Raw genomic sequence first — 16,013 nt, forward strand, 5'->3', positions numbered from 1 at the left:
GGGAATGTTGGGTGTTGCAGTCCAACACATCTGGAGAGCATCTGGTCAGGAAAGGGTGGTTTAGAAAATGACCACATGTTGGATCTCAAGAGATACTCACAGGTATTTCAAGTTCTCAAGGCCTTCAAAGGACCTTCGTGCAATGTGCTTTATTAGGTTGTTGTTCAAAAGCCTGTGGGAAAATTGGGGTGGAGAAAGCAACACGTTAATGCAGTATTTTGAGGCCACTGGGCTGCAGTCTCAATGCTACAGTCATGAAATAGACCTGCATTTCTTGCTGAACCAAATGTCATCACAATATAAAAACAACAAAACTGGTCACTAAAAATACATACCGAATAATAAAACATGATTCCTTGGGACTGATTTTCATAATTCACAAATTATAGTATAGTAGCAGACCATAGTTCAGTTCTGGAGCACATGATCTGCATGCAAAAGGTCCCAGGTTCATAAGAACATAAAAAGAGCCATGCTGGATCAGACAAAGGGTTCATCTAGTCCAACATTCTGATCACAGAATGGGCGGAAGGTAGATCAGAATCTATTGGTAGATCGCTGGGTGATCTGAAGTAGATCACCAAGGGTTTCTGACTCCCAATTGTTTAACAGCAGCAACAAAAAAGCAACAACAGCAGCAACTTCTGAATCTGGTTGATGGGATGGAAGAAAGTAGGTGTGTGGGGAGATCCAGGAAAAGATTTGTGTGTGCCAAGATTGTGAGGTCAGTTCTCCTATTAAAAACAAATTCCTGGGCCGATTATCAGAAGCATGCTTGTTCCTTAATTTTAATAGTATATCCCCTCCTCAGAGTTAATATGTTGCATCTGACTCCAGTTGGTGGACTTTGCAGATCTACTGAATAACAAAGTAGATCTCACAAGCCTACAGTCTTTCTGTCTTAGTCTGACTCTGTAGAAGCGCATTCCCCAAACCGGTGCCCCCCAGATATGTTGGGCTTCAGTTCTCATCAGCCTCAGCCAGCATGGCTAATGGCGTGGAATTCTGGGAGTTGTTGTCCAAAAAATCTGGAGGGCACTAGGTTGGGGAAGGCTGTTGTGCAAATTACCTTCATATATGCAATGCAATGGATTGCCTTTATGGGCTGTCTGAAGTCTTTGAACTGTAAGACTCTTGGACATAGAGATCTGTATATGTTTGCCTATAAGCTGTAAAATGTCACATATATGGATATGCTGCAACCAATCAGGCAATAAATCTGTCCCCACATTTCAGCTGAGCCTGGAAACAGAACAAATCTATTTGTGATGTGTCCTCATTTTCCAGGAGGAATTAATTGTACCTTGTTCTCATTGACTTCAGATATCCTGTCCGTTATTTTGTCCTGGGCTGAATATTGATTGAACCATACGAAACATAGTGGCAAATATTCTCTTCCCCCTTGTCACCCACAGACACATAAACACTGTCTTACAGGACTTACGTAGTGCCCTTCTAGAAATTGCAACGGCATTGTTTGAAAATGCAAAGCAGCAAATGCCCCTTGGAAAAGTGGCATCAAGCTGACAGATTTCAAAACCAGACGTCCTTCTGATATGCTACATGCATAGCAACCCCCCCTCCCCCCGGAGCACTGGATCAGCACTTGACTCATTTGAACTTGTGCATGTTGCATGTTGACTATAGCATTCAGGCTCTATGCAGACACTGGGAACTTAACTTTATTATTTGCAAGGTTAGATACACTTCCTTGGCAGGGCTCCTAACCAAGGCCTGCAGCAAGGTTACTCCTAGCCTAAGCCTGGAGTGGAGGCTGGAGGCTAGGTTGTCCTCAAATCATTGTGCCTGAAGGCAACATACTGAGAATTTCTTACTTTTATTGTCCACGAAAAACGCACAGCTGATTTCTGCATGGACAATGCCATTGTCCAATTATAGTGCATCCAGCCATGTGTGACAGCCCACCAGGACCTCCTGGTTTTTACTGCCTGTCTGAGATTGCAAAAAGAAAACAATTATCAAGTGCCTGGCAGGCTAAACTGTGTAGCTGGTGGGCTGAATCTGGCTTGGTGAGTCCAGGTTATGCAGACCAGGATTAATTTAAGGCAAGGCTCAGCGGCTGTGTCTTTGTCATTGGGGCATGAGAATAAAGAAGAGCATTTCTTAGGGCATTTCTATATGAGGCTTTTATCCTGCACCTTTCCTGAGGCTTCTGCTTCCAGATTCTTTGTGGGATTAAGCTCGGCTCCTTTACACGTGCTTCCCCCCCCCCAAGGTTTTTCTTTCTTTGCTTTTCTATATGTTTCATTATAAAGCCACTAGATGGCACTGTGGTATAGTGGAATTGTGCAATTACATGAGACTTTCATTCTGCCATTTCTAAATAATACCAGACTTTCCTTGTTAGGACACACACACACACCCCGGTGATAATGGTTGCAAAGCACAGAAGAGGCCCTGGAGGATGATGACAATTGTGTAAAGGACCCACAAACTATTATGAGTGAGCAATCACAAGCACACAACAAAAGCCTCGTGTGGAAAGGCTCTCAGCCTATGCAGCGTGCTTTCCTCTCATCACCTCTGAGTAGACACAACTAATCCTCAACATATGGTGGGGCCAGCGTCAGAGGTCAGCACCACTGGGAACCTGCCGGAGCCCATCTCTCACTAGGGAGCTACTGCTCCCCACCAGAACCACCTCTCCCTGTTGCCTTTTGCCGTTGTCACCTGCTCACCGCTCACTTTGTCCTGCTCCGGTGAGCGAGAGGGAGAGCAGCAAGCAAGGAGTTGAGCAGGGGAGCTGCAGCTGCCACTCTCTACCCTTTCCCTCCCTTTACTCAGAGGGAGAGTTGATGGGCAATTGCGGGGCAGTGGATCGGGGCCCACCAAAGGCATTTTACTCAAGGGCGCCTGGAGCCAGCACTGGGTACCTAAGAAAGAGGGTACAAGCCCAGCCTAGGAGGCTAGAATCGCCACACATCTCATTTTAGACACCAAGCACTGCCCATCACAGTCCAAAGGGGCACCTGTCGTGACCATGGACGCCTCTTTCCCACTTTCACCTCGGCCCCAGGGAAAAGAGACGGCCGCATCGTGATGCTGGATTGGGTGGGGTGGCTTTTTCCCTGGCCTCCCCCAAATTCCTTAATGGCGGAATCCCTTGCCAGTCCTTCTTTGGTTGCCTTTAGCGCTTGCTGGTTGACCCAGAGCTCCTTCAGCCACTTTTATTCTGGAGCAGCAGAGGAGTATGGCTCAAAACATCGCTAATGAAATTGGTGATGGTGGAGAAATCTTTCCATCCACCTGCAGCTTTCGTAACAAGCGCTGTCTGTTCGACCCGATTGCTCCAGGCTGCCCCTAGTGGTAAGGTTGGTCAGCTGTCTGAAGAGGCCAGTAGATGCAGTGCAACTGCAGATATTCTTGTCTGAAAGGTACCTGTCTGTTTCCCCCTGCAGGGCAAATCATTTTGGAGTCTGGGAGGGAATTCAGATTGGATAAAGGACTGGGGTGGAGTTAAATCCCCCTCTCTCAGCACCACAGCTCCAATCCAAGTCTGACCCCTCTGTAGCTGCAATTGCCCTTTTAAGAAACCGCAGGAGAATGGGATCCTGGGTCTGCCGCCGTCTCGTCTGGCTGGTCCCTTGGACTAATGTGTGTGCTCTGCTTCCTGCCAGAAACAGTCTATCTGCTGCAGAACACTCCTGCAATGTGTCGTTTCGTTTGGAACGTGTTCTCCTTTAAGTCTCAGGGTTGGAAGATCCGCAAACGCAGCAGTCCAAATTAAGGTAAATTGGCAGGACGGTGCAGAAAAGGTCAGGACAGATACAGTGGCCGGCTGGATTGTTTGCCTTTCAACCGTGTTTACACATTCGTTGTCATAGCATCTCTTTCCAGCCCCATCGCTCATGCGAAAAGGCTCCAGGGTAGTGGATTCCACACTAATCTTCTGGCGCTCCTTCTCTGCCCTTGGCAAATAGAAGTCCCAGCTTGTTTTGAACAGGACGGCAATGTACTCTGTCATTCCTGAGACCACCTCTGCTAGGGCTTACCCAAGGCAACGGGGCACCCCACACAGAACTGTAACATAAGCACCAACAACGCCTGTTTAACAGGTGCTGATTTTATTCTCCCCGTTGAAAATCCAGATTGTGGCTTTAAAAAAATTGCACCATTTTTATCCCATCCTTTGTCCAGGCAGCTAATGGTGGCATAGAAGTTTTGAACTAGTTTGCTCACTCTTGGACATTTCTAAGCTTTGCAGAACCTGAGTTGCTAGGTCAAAGTAGAAGACTTTATAAGACAGGAGCTGCCTGGCAAATTAATTAATATTGCTGCATCGGAGCAGTGTATGTATTGACCAAATAGATTCAATACCTGCATAATCATTTAATGACTGACAGCACAGTCCTATGCATGTTTACTTGGGTGTCCCACTGAGTTCAATGCTACATAGGAAGCTGCCTTGTAAAAGTCAGGCCATTGGTCCATTTAGCCCAGAACTAATGGATGGCCTTCTCTCTGTCCCATCAGCCAGGACAGCTAGACTGGTGAGGACGAGGGAGAGGGCCTTCTCTGTGGTGGCCCCCACTCTGTGGAACTCCCTCCTTAGGGAACTCCGCCATGCCCCCTCTTTAATGAGCTTCTGCCACGCATTAAAAACATGGTTGTTCAGGCAGGTGTTTGGGGTGGGTTAGGGTATTTGTAGAAATATGATGTTTTTAATGTAGAATGTTATTGTTTTAAACTGTTTCTATTATTGTACACCGCCCCAAGTGGCTGGGTGACCAGCCAAATGAGCGATTAATAAATTTAATAAATAAATAAATAAATAAATAAACAAACTGTCAACACTGACTGGCAGCCATGGCTCTCCAGGGATTCAGGCAGGATTCTTTCCTAGCAATATCTGGAGGTGCTGGGGATCGAACTGGGGACCTGCCGCATGCAAAGCAGGGGCTCCACCACTGAACCACGGCCCTTACAGAGGGATGTGAAAACCAGCGAAACTCAGCCTTGTCGAGCTTCTCCAATTTCCACCTCAAAGCTTGGATAGACCCGTGTCCATATCAGATTGCGAGGGTGTTTTCCCCTTCTTTCCGTGTGAAAATTGCGAAGAATTTGGGTGTCTGCTCAGATGTACATTCAAAAGTATGCGGCCTTCTATTGATTAAAGAATGTTTGTGCACACTTTAAAAAAGTATACATTTTCAAGCGTATTTTTCTAATGTACGCATGTAGTGGAGACAGTGCTGGACTGGGAGCTGGGAGATCCGGGTTCGAGTCCCCACTCGGCCATGGAAGCTCACGGGGTGACTTTGGGCCAGTCACAGACTCTCAGCCCAACCCACCTCACAGGGCTGTTGTTGTGAGGATAAAATGGAGAGGGAGAGGATTATGCACGCCGCCTTGGGTTCCTTATGGAGGAGAAAAGGTGGGATATAAATGCAATCAATCAATCAATCAATCAGTCAATCAATCAATCATTTTCTGAACACGTCTTCCCCCCTGCGAACAGCATCACAACCTTATGAATGTATGGGCTTTGACTGCACATTGTTTGTGTTTGAGTGGTGTGAATGGGGCAAATTCTAGTTGTAAATGAACTGAAATGAATTTCTCCGACATTCCTAATATGTGTGGAGGGGCCCAAGTTTAGGGGCAGAGCCCAAGCTTGGCAGGCAAAAAGTCCCAGGTTCAATCCCCGGGAAAGACTCGTCTCTGAAAATCCAGATTCTAGGTTCCCCAGATGGCCACGCCCCTTCCCATGGCCCCACCCCGTTTCTTCAACCACCAATCGTTTGGCAGTTTCCCGGCTTTTGTGCCGTTTCTTCCCCATTCTAAGCAGTTGAAATGCCTCTCCTAAGGCTGAGTTACTGGCAGGAAGAGGACCAAGCTGAAATATGCTGGTAGTTTTTAGTTTTGGGGCCTCACACATTTTGTTTCTGGCCACGCCCCTTTTGCCTTTGGTCCCGCCCACCACTGGAATGTGGCTCCCAAAAGCTTTGCTGGAATGGAATTTGGCCCTTGGGCTCAAAGAGGTTCAACACCCCTGATCTAGAGCAGCCTTCCCCAACCTGTTGCCCTCCAGATGTATTGGACTACATCTCCATCAGCCCCAGCCAGCAGGCCCAATGGTCAGGGATGATGGGAGTTGTAGTCCAAAACATTTATCATGCATCAGGCTAGGGGAGGCTGCCCTAGAAAGCACTGCTGGTCAGCATGGACCAGTGCTCTGACCTGGGGTGAGGCCAGTGGAGGCTGGTGGCTCTGATGTCAGTGGGGAGGTGAATCCGCTCCGGGTTTCAATCAGAACCAGTCAGAACTCTAAAGGAGCTCTCCAAGCACCTTGGATAGCTCCTTGAGAGTTCTGACTGGTTTCGATGGAAACCCGGAACGGATTACCCGCCCCACTGACATCGGAGCCACCACTGGGTGATGCAGCTTCCTACTATATTTCACAACATCCTTTCGACTGCAGTCTGAATCACACTCACAATGAACCTCAAGGGGGAAGTAAAAGGAGAGGCTGCAAAGAAGCCTTATGATCTCCATCTTCACTCAGATTTCCAGCTCTCTGCCTGGACTGGAACGATCTTCCCAAGGCTGCTGTGACAACCATAACAAAGCAGGTCAATTAAGCCCAAGGGGAACAGCTAGTATTTTAGATTGTCTGTAATTAGACTGTGAAAAGACACAATTAACCATCTGTTCCCACACAGACATTTTAATATCCGGTGAAAATTACTCTCCACTGTTGTCATCAACGTTTGGATTATGGCACCATGCAAGAAGAGATGCTGATAACATTCTTGGCTTAGCCATGCACATCTTTTTGGCCCAAGCGCCTTTGACCCAATCTTTTATTTAGGCATTTACCCAGGTTTTTTAATTATTCTAGACTGGTTTGAAATCTGGTAGAATTTGTTCCATTTTTATTGCTCTGCTGTTTTAATCTATTTTAAAACTGTTTCTGCTGTAACTCATTTAAAATTGTGGTATTATTATTAATTATTATTGCTCATTTTTGTAAGCTGCCCCGAGAATAGAAATAAGAAAGTGTTACTATGTTTATGGTTTTAAATCTTCTGGATGCCACTTGGAATAAACTTTTAAAATAAATACATAAATGAAACCTGCTCCTCCTTCCCACTTCTCTTCTTCCAAAGATAACGCCTGCTTCCTTACTGTGGAGGTTTGGTCTTAATACTGCAGCTAGGGATGTACAGACTGTGTAAAATCCGTTCTATCTTTGTTTCATGGATTGTCAGGTGCCTTTCATTCTGCAGCATGCCCATTGACAGAATCAGATTTTTTTGAGTTCCTGAATTTGCACAAATGTGCATTTGTGCACATTCCCAAAATGCACAAATCCCCCCAGATGTGCATTTCACACTTTCGCCTATGGGGACGTGTGTATTTTTGGCTGTTTGTTTTAATTTTGGAGTATTTTTATGACAAAATTTGCACAAAATCAGGAAAATTAGAAAGCTAGTCTGCAAGCTAGCAGAATCTGCCCAACGGGGGAAAACCAGTCTGCTGCAGGATCCGGCAGTCAGATTCATCAAAATCTGAACTCATTTGGTTACCTTGCAGATTTCTCCGACATCCCTAACTGCAACATTGCTACAGTTTTTAAAGCAACAGGATGGAAAAAGCATTGTGGTTGCCAAGAAAGGGGTGTACAACTCCTTTGGCTCTGAGGGCCACATCCAATGTGGGCAGGTGCCTTGTGGACTGCACATCTGCATGAGCACACACACATGATGGGGGATATTTGGTGGTGGTAGGGAGTACGAGGGCCACACGACATGCGTCCAGAGGTTGCATGAAGGTCATGCACCCCTGAACCAGGGCAAGTCCCTGATTAAAAGAATCCTTAGATGATGAACTGAATGAGTTTTAGTCAATTTAATCTATTGATTAAACCTGCATACAAATAGAATTATACTGGTGATGGTAGGGAAAGGGCATTTGACTTCTCTGGATGTGTTCCAGCAGGGGCTGTCGCAGGAGAGGCAAGAAAAGATGGCAGCTGCAACTACAGTTTTTGTAAGTTCTTATATTGAGATAATGAGCCCTTTAGAAATTAATCTGCTACCAGCTGATAGAGCACCTTTTTAGTCAAGCAAAAGTGTTTAAATCCATTCACTAAACAATTAGATGGCTCAAAGTTGTAGCTATCCTAGCAGCCCAGCTACTCCTGAACTTCCCTCTCCTAACTGAATTAAATGAAACATCACTAGAAGCAAACGTCGCCTGGGATTTGCACACCCACAGTTGTGCTCTATCCTGAAAAGACCTCAGAATGCAGAGTGTTAATAGGATCCAGCAGGTTCTGAAGCCAAGCGCATAAGCTGTTCAAATCTGGGATCCAACTCAAATTCAAATTTGTCCAAAGACAATGGAGCAGGTGATACTGTTTACGCAATTAGAGCCAAAATGAAAGCTGACTTGACAATCGTCCAGCACATCATTTCTTCACCTACCCTTGTGCATAAGCCAAGCCAATCAAGGTCATCTCTAGAGGGGGTTATTTCTGCCAGGTTTGGATCAAGCAGCCTGCAGCACAACCTGATGTAGCCCCACCCTTTTTGCAATCCTATATTAGGTAAGGCGGTGCATAAAATGCAGTGTGCGCAAGCACTTACAGCGTGTTGAGGTTCTTCAAATTCCGGAAGGCTCCGGGCTGGATCTCTCTGACGCGATTGAAGCGCAGATCCCTGGAAAGAAAGAGAGAGACCTCTCAGCCTGCCGTCCACACCTGGGTCCCAAGATCATGGTGGTAGTTGACTCGAAGAACACCGCGTTTACCAGGCATGTTAGATCCAAGGGCTTCTGCGAAACGCTCTCTGGGGACACTTTTGTTGCTGCTGCTTTATCCTGTGTTCATATAAAGCTAGCCAAACAGCTTCAGGCACTTTCCTTTGAAGGGCTCACTCGGGACATTATGCCTTATTCACAAAGGGTGCTTCCAAACAGAGGGCTCCGAGCACTAACAGTTAGAAGGCATTGTGGTGCTATTCCACATTTTTCTCCTTAACAGATTTTCTGCATGGTAAGCGAGAAGCTGGAAGAAACGGTGGGAAAACACAGGAGGGTTCCAAGGGGAAGACATCGTCCTCTAGAACCTCTGTAAAATTCTATGAGTGAGGCAAGGTGATGGCATGATAAATGCCTGAGCTTGCATCCAATGTTAGTTCAACTTATGTTCCATTCATTTCCATGGGCCTACTCTAACGAGGACAAACACTGAAGTCATACTGGCTGCCAGCCAACTACTGAGAAGGGAAATAGGGTCCCTGCATGTACTAGCTACCACCACTTGGGGGCAGTCAAGAGGAGAAGGGGCCATGCTGTCTTCTGCTGCCCACACATAGTGGTCATGGGGTCTACCTTTCCCCAGTCGTATTGGCCAAGGCTCAGGGGTTGTGATGACACTTAAGGTACTTCCAGACAAAGTTTATATCCTGCAATTGCCCTGCCTCATTCATGGAATTTTACAGGTGTGTGTGTGTGTGTGTGTGTAAGTCTTCCATTTGTAACCCTCCTGTGTTTTCCCACTATGACATCCTTCTGCTTTCTTACCAAAGAAAACCCATTTATGAGGAAAAGACGGAATAGCTGCATAATGCCTTTTGACTGGTAGCACCCTTTGCAAACACCCATAAAGCAAGAAGAGCATAACTTGCGAGTGATAACGCATTTTTACAAGTGAGCATTATGTGCTTGAAAATGTGCATAAAATTTCAGCCGTGGAGACTACAAAGATCGAATTCCCAGATAGCCTTCCCAATCTGGTGTCCTCCAGATGGCTTTGACTACATTTCCCATAAGGCCCAGCCAGTATGATCCAAATGGGCAGGGATTATGGGAGTTGTAGTCAAAACCATCTGGAGGGCGGCAGGCTAGGGAAGAGCCCTGCTTCACTCTTATTCTCTTGCTATGTTACAACATGCAAGCAATCTGCTTGGTACTTCAACGCAGTGGTGGTTGTTGTTCAGTCGTTCAGTCGTGTCTGACTCTTCGTGACCCCATGGACCATAGCACACTAGGCCTTTCTCAATGCAGTGGTACAGCTATGCAATTTTAGACCCAGGCCTTAATGGTCCTATTAGCTGGCCATGGGTATTACATCAGCTGCAAAGCATGCAACTAACATTTTTCTCCACCCCCAACTGCTTCTACATTCCTGATAAGTTGAATAATAACTTATTCAACTTATACAAGTTATTTCTTTAGTGAGGGGCTGCAACTCAGTGATAGAACACCTGCTTTGCATGCAGGTCCCAGGTTTGATCCCTGCATCTCCAGGTAGGGCTGGAAAAATTCTGGCCCCAAACCCTGGACAGCCACTGCTGCCAGTCAGTGCCGACAATACTGGAGTTGAGGGACCAATGGTTTGAATCAGTCAACGGCAGCTTCCTATGTTCCTAAAACTGTTTGCCAACCCCAATTTACAAGCAAACATACCCTGAGTATGTCCAGTTTTGCATTTTAAACTCACTTAAATCACAGCACCATCATGTGCAGGTATTAAACGGCATTCACTTCTGCAGGCCTGGGGTAGTATCCAACATTAGTCCTACTTAGAGTAGGCCCATTGAAATGCATGACTTATGCTCATCACAACTTGTCCCAGTCATTTCAATGGGTCTACTCTAAGTAGGACTAACATTGAATACTACCCCGATCACCAGTTACTCTCTGGGTGGCTTTTTGGGGGCCCCCTGAACCAGGCTTTCCTGACCCGGTGCCCTCCAGGCGCGTTGGACTACAACTCCCAGCATCCCCCAACCAGCACACCTGGAGGGCGCCGGGTTGGGAAAGACTGACAGTATGGCCACCGATTACAACTCGCGTGTATTCCAAGCTCACAATGCCACGCCCCAAAGGTTCACGCGAACCCGTCCTTCCGCCGCCTCTCCACGCGGAGCAGCTGCAAAGGCCCGGACGCGCCCCGCCCCGCCCCGCCCCGCCCCGCCTCTGCCGATCCCTCGCTCGTCCGCCAGCCCGCCGGGGGGCGGAGTTTAGATCTGGGAGCCGGTCAGTCAAGGGAGGTTCATTTACATCTGACTGCACCGTCATGCATTGCGCGGGAGACTTTCCCGGGACTTCGGCACTTCTGGAATTCGGTAAAGTTACGAGCCAGATTCTCAAACTTAGGAAGCTGCCGCGACGCGTCTTCTGTCACGCCAAACCTCTAAACACGCCGAGGGCGAGTGACACCGTAACCTGAATGGCGGGCGCCGGTCCTGTGGCTTGCCCCGTTGAACCCAAGCAGTATACTCTGGTTTCTCTTCAGATCGCATAAATCTTTCGCCTTTTACTAAAGATTTCCGTGGAGAGGAACATTTATGAGTTTTCAACTAATTTTTTGAGGCTCTGCTTCGGCAGGGCTGATCTTCAGCAGTTAAAAAACAGAAGAAAGTATTTTTTGAGAGTTGCAAGAAGGGTAAGTTAGCTTATTTTTAAGAAAGTCGATCCTGACTGCTCATTGGAAAGACAGGCGGGGAGTTGATTTGTCTCCCAAATGCGAAAAGAAAACTCTCTGCAAAAGACTGAAGGCAAAAGGAGAAGGGGACGGCGGAGGATGAGATGGCGACATAGCGTCACCGATGCGACGATTACGGACTAGCGCACGCTCCGGGAGAGAGCGCAGGACAGGAAGGCCTGGCGTGCTACGGTCCATGGGGTCACGAAGAGTCGGACACGACTGAACAACAGCAACAATGTGTTTTAAAGGACTGCTGATTATTTTTCCCTTTCATTATTGATGAGATTTTTGTGTATTGGGACTGGAAGATTTGGGGGTTGAGAAATTGTTTTCTATTATTGCTGCCTTGAGGGTTTTTTCCCCCCCTTAAAGGCAGCCTAAACATATTTTAAATAAATAATAAACGCGAAGCAGGAAAGTGGGGAAGAGGGTGGGGAACCCTGAATTGGGAACAGAGCTAGTAAAGTGTGCAGAGGACACATAGCAACTTTTTGTATGATACTATTACACTTTGTGTAATAGGGGCCAGGTGGCTCTGGTTAAGACGCTGAACTGCAGACTGGAAGGTCGGCAGGACAGCAGTTCGAGACCCGAGTGCCGCCTGACGGAGTGAGCTCCCGTCCTCAGTCCCAACTTCTGCCAACCTAGCAGTTCGAAAGCAAGAAATTGCAAGTGGATAAATAGGTACCGCCTCGGCGGGAAAGGCAACAGCGTTCAGTGCACCTCGGTGTTCAGTCATGCCGGCTTCGGACAGCACTGGCTCTTCGGCTTAGAAACGGGGATGAGCACCGCACCCTAGAGTCGGACACGACTGGTTGGGGATACTTTTACCTTTACTTTTTTATTACACTTTGAGGAGGGGGAGCTTAACTGAGACAAGGCTAACTAGTTAGAGCTGAGGTTCTGACTCTGTTTGACATGTTCCAAGGCTCAGCCTATCAGCATGTAAAGTAATAAAAGGACAGTGCATCAGAGGAGTGCTCACCCTACACACACACACCCACACACACAGAGTAAACAAGGGTAGCACCTTCCTTTTCTCCCCTGCTGCTGGAGATGCATGTTTGCGGATGTCAAAAGGACCCTTTCATGGCTGCAGATCAGGGGTGGGGATGGAGTTGGACTAATGGGAGTTGTGGGCCAAACCACCTGGAGGCCACATATTCCCTGCCCTTGCTGTAGGCAGAGCTGGGCTTCTTTCTGGATTTAAGCACCGTATGATACGATTTCACTGGGTGGCTTGCATAGAAATGACAGACACCACCCTAATTTCCTCTCGACCCAAACACCATTGCGCCACCTCCCAAATTAGCTTCGCTCACCATCCCCAAGTCCTGTTTTCCTTTCTTTCTGCATATGTTCACGTGAGTAGCAACACCAAACGCTGACTCGCCTAAGCGAAATGAAGAACTTGGAATGATGTCAAAGCGAGCAGCAACACGCCAAGCAACTCAAGATATGTAGGTTAATAAACCTATATTAGCCTGTCCGTCCTGCAACACTGTCTTTATATTGTAAAATCAGCTCTGTCAAAGCTGGGTTTGACAATCAACAACAAATAAGCTGCACACCCATAAATACTACACCCAGAAGTGGAGCATAGGGATTGGCTTCTCTTTGTTGTTTTGGCTTGTATGGATTTTTTTTTGCTGTAAATTAATTAATACTTTAATTACTTAAAGTACTTACCTTTTGCAACTTGATTCACAGCAAAAAAAATGGCTGGCTGGGGAATGCTGGGCTTTTTTAGGACTTTTTTCTGTCTAAACATGCAGAGGACTGCTCCTTTACAAAGCTTCTGTCCTGTCTGGATCTTTTCACAGTTTTTTATTTGACACTATCTGAAAGTGTAGAATGGAATACTTAAGGAGTGTTTAACTAGGGCTCAACATTTGCTAGGAATGCTCTTTCAGGGTTCTCAAGTGAGAGGGGGGGAAGTATGGAACAGGAAAGGGTGGGGGGTTGCTGTTCATGGTTCCTCAACACTGAGGGTTTTTTTTTTTTAAAGATATGGTCAGCGGTATGTAAATTTCTTAAATAAATAACCAATGTACATTGTTGAGACATTCTTTCTTTAAAATATTTCTGTGCTTTCTTTCTGGGCAGGAGCCCCCCCAAGGCGGATAACGACAATAAAATAGACTGATAAAATAATAAGACAGCATAACTTTCATAAAACAATCTAAAACATTAAAAAGCAAAATAAACACCACACTCCCAAAGAAACGCTTAATCAGGGGAAGGCTAAACAAGTAGGCTGCCAGGGCCTTCCTAAACACTTGCAATGATGAATCTCGATGGACCCTCGCTACCAACCCATTCTAGAGTGTGGGACCACTGCAGAAAAGGCCGTGTCTCGTGTACTTGCCCACCTAACTGCCCTGAAAGGTGGGCAAGTGAGGACATCAGATGCTGTGTTAGAAGTGTGGGTGGGCTGGTATGGGTGAGGGCTTCAGGTAATTTGGTCCCAAACCATTTAAGGTGTTAATGGCTCAAACCAGGCCTTTATAGGCTTGGAGAATGCACTGCTCTTTTATCCTTTCTCCTGCTCCCGGGCTGATGCTGGGGAACATCCAACACGAAATCAGAAGCGAAACCGCGACTAAGATTTCTATGGGCAGACAGACTGTTCTCTGGGGAATTTTAATTCGAGCTCTCTTGACTCAAAGCGAATAGCTACCAGGAGAAAGTTGGGATAAAGGTGGGTGGACATGTAAAGGCAACTTACATTATCTAATTGAAGATACTGAGACTTACTTTTGAGTAAACATATGGAGAAGAGTCGTTAGACTAATAAAACATCGCTTTGTTGTTGTTCAGTCGTTCAGTCGTGTCCGACTCTTCGTGACCCCATGGACCATAGCACGCCAGGCATTCCTGTCCTGCGCTCTCTCCCGGAGCGTGCTCAAGTTCATATTCATTGCATCCGTGATGCTATCTAGCCATCTCATCCTCTGCCGTCCCCTTCTCCTTTTGCCTTCAGTCTTTCCCAGCATCAGGGTCTTTTCCAGGGAGTTTTCTCTTCGCGTTAGGTGGCCAAAATACTGGAGCTTCAGCTTCATTATCTGTCCTTCCAATGAGCAGTCAGGGTTGATTTCCTTTAGGATGGACTGATTTGACCTCCTTGCAGTCCAGGGGACTCGTAAGAGTCTTCTCCAGCACCACAGTTCGAAAGCATCAATTCTTCGGCGCTCAGCCTTCCTTATAGTCCAGCTCTCACAGCCATACATTACTACTGGGAAAACCATAGCTTTGATTAGACGGACCTTTGTCGGCAAGGTGATGTCTCTGCTTCTTACTATGCTGTCTAGGTTGGCCATAGCTTTCCTCCCAAGGAGCAAGCGTCTTTTAATTTCATGGCTACAGTCACCGTCTGCGGTGATCTTGGAGCCCAAGAAAGTAAAATCTGTCACTGCTTCCATTTCTTCCCCTTCTATATGCCAGGAAGTGATGGGGCCAGATGCCATGATCTTAGTTTTTTTAATGTTGAGTTTCAAACCAGCTTTTGCACTCTCCTCTTTCACCCTCAACAAGAGGCTCTTGAGATCCTCTTCGCTTTCTGCCATTAGGGTGGTATCGTCTGCATATCGGAGGTTGTTGATAATTCTCCCAGCAATCTTAAGTCCGACCTCTGATTCATCCAACCCGGCATTTCTCATGATGTACTCTGCATATAAGTTAAATAAGCAGGGTGACAATATGCAGCCTTGTCGTACTCCTTTCCCAATTTTGAACCAGTCGGTTGTTCCATGTCTGGTTCTTACTGTTGCTTCTTGACCCTCGTACAGGTTTCTCAGGAGACAGGTAAGGTGGTCTGGTACTCCCATCACTTTAAGAATTTGCCACAGTTTGTTGTGATCCACACAATCAAAGGCTTTAGCGTAGTCAATGAAGCAGAAATAGACATTTTTCTGGAATTCTCTTGCTTTCTCCATGATGCAGCGAATGTTGGCGATTTGATCTCTAGTTCCTCTGCCTCTTTGAAACCCAGCTTGTACTTCCGGTAGTTCTCGGTTCGCATACTGCTGAAGCCTAGCTTGTAGGATTTTGAGCATCACCTTGCTGGCATGTGAAATGAGCGCAATTGTGCGGTAGTTTGAACACTCTTTGGCGCTGCCCTTCTTTGGAATTGGAATGTAAACTGACCTTTTCCAGTCTTGTGGCCACTGTTGAGTGTTCCAGATTTGTTGGCATATTGAATGCAGCACTTTAACAGCATCATCTTTTTGGATTTTAAATAGCTCAGCTGGGAGACTGTCATCTCCGCTAGCTTTGTTGTTACTAATGCTTCCTAAGGCCCACTTGACTTCACTCTCGAGGATGTCCGGCTCAAGTTCAGTGACCGCACTATCATGGCTATCAGGGACATTCAGATCTTTCCTGTATAGTTCTTCTGTGTATTCTTGCCACCTCTTCTTAATCTCATCTGCTTCTGTTAGGTCCCTGCCTTCTTTGTCCTTTATCATGCCCGTCTTTGCACAAAACGTTCCCTTGAGATCTCCAATTTTCTTGAAGAGATCTCTAGTCTTTCCCATTCTGTTGTTTTCCTCGATTT

General features: G+C 46.5%; 1 protein-coding gene and 1 non-coding gene across 2 annotated transcripts in view; one reads left to right on the forward strand and one right to left on the reverse strand.

Annotated features, from left to right (window-relative positions):
* LOC146348967 (peroxidasin homolog) overlaps positions 1–16,013 on the reverse strand; it is an 81,013-nt gene that overhangs the window by 51,925 nt on the left and 13,075 nt on the right. The window contains exons 2-3 of the mRNA XM_084854391.1: positions 8,613–8,684; positions 101–172 (exon numbers count right to left, since the gene is read on the reverse strand). Of these exons, the coding sequence (XP_084710517.1) occupies positions 101–172; positions 8,613–8,684 (144 nt within the window). The remainder of the gene's footprint in view (positions 1–100; positions 173–8,612; positions 8,685–16,013) is intronic.
* LOC146348969 (U5 spliceosomal RNA) lies at positions 11,247–11,362 on the forward strand. The gene has a single exon (XR_014790877.1). It is a non-coding gene; the product is annotated as a U5 spliceosomal RNA (small nuclear RNA).

This window comes from Heloderma suspectum, chromosome 4 (assembly GCF_057233095.1).
Source record: "Heloderma suspectum isolate Gila_16-S chromosome 4, 16-S_ref, whole genome shotgun sequence".
NCBI lineage: Eukaryota > Metazoa > Chordata > Lepidosauria > Squamata > Helodermatidae > Heloderma > Heloderma suspectum.